Raw genomic sequence first — 4,306 nt, forward strand, 5'->3', positions numbered from 1 at the left:
AGGTGTACCAATACTTTTGGCAATATACTGTATATATAAAAAAAATATAATATATATATATATATATATAGATATACATACATACATACATACATACATACATACATACACGATCAGTTTTGGGAGTTGTATTCACAGGCACAGGCCAGATAAGCTGTACAGTATCCAAGACTTCTGTGACATTTAACCAGCATATGGGAATGTGTTCACGTTTCTCAGGGATCACGATCTTGTGTAAAATGACGTATCTGGTTTATTTCAGTCCGGGTTTTATTGAATTGATCCTAAAACCAGAAAACAAGAACATTCTAATGAAAATTCGAATTCCTGTGCAGCATTGCTAATGCAATTTTCTTTTTACCATGCAATAACTTTAGAAAATATAACCATAAGCTATTGCATGAGATTGATGTGTGTTGTTCTGTTAACCTTGTGCATTTGTGTGCCATCCCTCCTACTGCCAAAGAGGCCTGCATTACATTGGAAATGCTGTGCAGACCTGTCTGGAGTGTAAATGATTTCTGTTTTCCAGTTTCTCAAATCAGTCTTGTGCTTCTTTTTAATGTGTGTCTCTTTAAATTAGAGCTCCCATTTCTCTCGGTCAAGAGCAGTAAAATTCCTGCACCACTCTGCTTTTCCTCTTCTGCCCTTCGAGCTCCAAGAATTAAAGGCGCTAAGATTGTGATCTACAGCCCTGTTGATGCTTGTTCACCACTTTCTCAAGGTCCCCCTGGCTCCTTCCAGCTTTCATGCTGCCTGTTCTCTCCATTCGCAGGTGGCATTTGTTGGTGTATACTTCCTGGGTAAACGTGTTGCATGAATGAAAACATAACACATAGAACAAAGGGACAGTTTACATTGTTCAGTATTTCAGAAATGTTTTGTGATAGAACTAAAAGTTGCTTAATTTCATTTTGTAATCAAATGAGCTACACTGGTATTCTGTGTGTTAGTTTTCATTCATGTCTCCCACAGCCTGCTATCACACTAGGAATTCTGTAATCTGTGGCAGCTGCAGCATATTTAATGGCAGGTATACTCAAATCTGGAACTAAACCTTAAGTGACCATGTTTTCTTACATAACACAGTTTATAATGGTTTTATGATATGAGTGTAAAATATGAAGATGTATCAATGACATATTTTGTAACCTCTACCCTATTAAGACAGTTTGAAAGCCTTTGATTGTGCAGCAGTGCAGGAAATAAAAGCCACTAAATTGGAAACATCTTAAAGAGGACCTGGACTGTGGAAGCTGTGGCAAGAATTAGTATTGCCTGTAGGCTCCCTGCAGATGTTCTTTCCCCATTACTGACTTCCACAGAATGGATGAAGCAGACGCAGGGAGTTTCTTGCACTGCACGTTCCCAGGTACAGCTTTCTCTCCAGCAAGCAGCATAGTGGTGACATCACCAAAACTTCCCTCCTAATTTCCTGAGACTAGCAGCCAGGGGCACTGTGTCTTAGATGATTTCACACTGCAGATAAATAGCTATGAGGCTGAAGGCACAGGAAGCGCACTGCTATTCAGAAGGATTCAAAAGGCACATGCTACTGCTTAGGCACAATTACTATCGCTGGATTTTACTAGAAGTTAGCAAAACCTCAATTTTGAGTTCAGGTTATGTATGTGACTCTGTCCAGTTCCATGTGATCTCAACTTCATTACTGCTAGCTGAACAGATCATGGCGGCCTGTTTTTTTTAAACCCTGAAAAGTTTGTCTTATCCTATTCCTTTCCTAGCTATTGCACACAACCAGCTCTTTCCTATAGGGTGATGAGTAATCTTCCATGTAGTGCCTGTCGGCACATCCAACTTTAATGATCCCCACATGCAGGTGTAGCATCTGTTGACATCCACCCTATTTCATGTTGTCAGGGTCACTTTAAAGTTTTGTGGTTGCAAAATTCATTACATTTATTTCTACATCGTTTGCTTTTTGTGGCATCATTTTGCTTTGGAAGAATATAAAACAATTATTTTTTTAGCTGAGATTATAAAGAACTCTACAAGCAAGTGTAGAAGTTGTAGAGATCATTTTAAGACATTGGTCTACCATTGTTCCTGGTGTGATCTGACTGCTGCAATAGAGGCTAATTATGCTTATTTTAGTATGTGTGTTCATATAAAACTTCCATAAACACTTCTTTTCCCAAATATATATTTACCTACTTTACAGTATCTGTTCTTCTGCCAGGCGGGGGGCTATCACTATAAGATGTACCTGCCAGATCCCTAAACTTCCTGTTATCACAAAATAATCACCTTAGGGCCGGTTCACACCACAAACTCCACGTTCCAATGCGTTCGGCCTCTGCAACGCAAGCTGTCCGGCACCCTGCATTCAGGGGCGGGAGGGGGCATGGTGGTGCATTTGAAGTCAATGCCACCGCAGCCACGCCATCCCCACCCGCAGTGCGATCGCCCGAACCTGGAACGCAAGCACGTTAGTGCCTGCGTTCCGGTCCAGTGTGATCTGCAAAAATAGTGCTTGCAGTATTTTTGCAGAACGCACTGGACGGGAACGCAGGCACTAATGTGCCTTGCTTCTGGGTACGGGAGATCTCACTGCGGGGTGTGTGGTTGCAGTGCCATTGACTTCAATGCACCGCCACGCCCCTGAACACAGGGAGCCAGCCGGCTTGTGTTCCAGTCCGTTCCAGAGGCCGAATGCACTGGAACACAGACTTTGTGGTGTGAACCGGCCCTTTACCTTGGAGAGCTTTTCTTCAGCAGACATGATTTTGCTTTTTAGTAAGCAAAAAAAATATATATATATAACAGGAGCCAGAAATTGATTAGGATGGTAATTGTCAACTGAAAGATGGACTCTGAGTTTGTTCACACAGATGTCTTACTTTTTTGAATCCATTTCTGTTAAAAAGCAAGAAGGAAACTACAGCACAATGTATGTCTTTCATCCGCATGTTTTTTTCCTTGTTTGCTTCTTTTATGTATATTTAAAATGCTGCCATTGCCATGCACAGCTGCTCCAGATTCTGTCTGCTCCCGTTTTGATAAATCCCCCTCAAGGTCCATTTTCTTTCAGTCTTCGTGGCATTTTGCTTTCTCCTTTTCTAGTTTTTGGTGATGAACACTGACAGGACATCTAGAACAGGACTGGAAATAGAAAGAAGGCTGAAAGAAACTGTCAACATTCTTGAAGTGAAGGATTAAAACCTGATTACGGTGGAGAAGAAGATTTAATCTGCAGGAATAAAGATGCCAATGTGTGCATTGTCATACCTTTTTAAGGGTTCAGTCCACCAAAAACCAAATATATTAGTTTTTAGTGGATGCTTGCAGGCTGAATAAGCCACTAAATTTGTATTCCTCTTTGGGACTTTAACAACAAGATCTCCTTCATCTAGTTTACAATAAGGAAGATAAAGCAGATAAGTGGCTGCTTGCTGCAGCAAAAAAAAACTTCATTGTAAATGGGGCAGTAAGATCACCAGTAGGCCGCCTTCTGCTTTCTTCTGATAAAGCCACAAGGCACATTACAGATATATATATTAATACAAATTCTTATTTAAAGGATGTACACATTGCTTCTCAGGACCACTGATATCTTTTTATGGGCAATATATGAAATAACTAGTGTTTGTTAGTGTTGCACAAGAACCATTTTTGTGGTCTTGGGTCTCTGAGTCTGTTCTTTTTACCAAGGCCCACAAGTGTTTTGTAGCATAGTTTGTTACACAGACTTCAGATGGTGCCTGGCTTTGCATGTACAATCCAGCCACCTGATTGAACCTTCTTCATCTCTATTCTAGCAGAAACCCCTTCTCCTTTCTGGGGTTAATAGGGTCAAATTGACTATAATTTCCAACCATAGTGACATAAAAAACAAAGGAGCAGGATGGAATTTTTTTTCACAAATGAAATTCCAAAGTTGTGAAAATGCGCATAGATTTTTGCATAAACGCTCGTAGGGAAAATCCAGTTGGAACATGCGATAATAACATCAGAGACTTGATGGTTGTCGATTTGAAATTTTGTTTGATTTTCGTTTTTGTTTTACATTTGATTTTGGAGTGAATGGCGTTTCCCGAATGAAAACCACGATCGCCATTACAATTTTGTTCGATAGAGAAAATTTTTCCAACAGGCTCCTTTTTGAATTTTCTTTCACCACTGCGGTCAAAATCGATCATCGATTTGACTGCAACAACTATTAGAAAGTTGTAGGAACGTTCCAACATTGATTAAATTCTAACTGTGTATACCCTACTTAGCAGCGAATGTGTTTTTTTTAATTTGGAATTCAAGAAACTCCATTGATTCCAAAATCTAATACTAG

The 4,306-nt window shown here is 40.0% G+C and overlaps 1 protein-coding gene across 3 annotated transcripts in view; it reads left to right on the forward strand.

Annotated features, from left to right (window-relative positions):
• The window catches only part of LOC108798450 (mitotic-spindle organizing protein 2B-like), a 17,806-nt gene that overhangs the window by 5,356 nt on the left and 8,144 nt on the right, over window positions 1-4,306 (forward strand). Inside the window, exon 3 of one of the 3 annotated variants that reach the window (XM_018570205.1) lies at window positions 584-775. The exons of 1 other annotated variant lie outside the window; for it this stretch is intronic. In XM_018570205.1, the coding sequence (XP_018425707.1) occupies window positions 584-775 (192 nt within the window). The remainder of the gene's footprint in view (window positions 1-583; window positions 776-4,306) is intronic. One more of the 3 variants, XM_018570206.1, reaches the window with a different exon arrangement.

Source organism: Nanorana parkeri, unplaced genomic scaffold, assembly GCF_000935625.1.
Source record: "Nanorana parkeri isolate BGI_ZX_2015 unplaced genomic scaffold, ASM93562v1 scaffold1477, whole genome shotgun sequence".
Lineage (NCBI taxonomy): Eukaryota > Metazoa > Chordata > Amphibia > Anura > Dicroglossidae > Nanorana > Nanorana parkeri.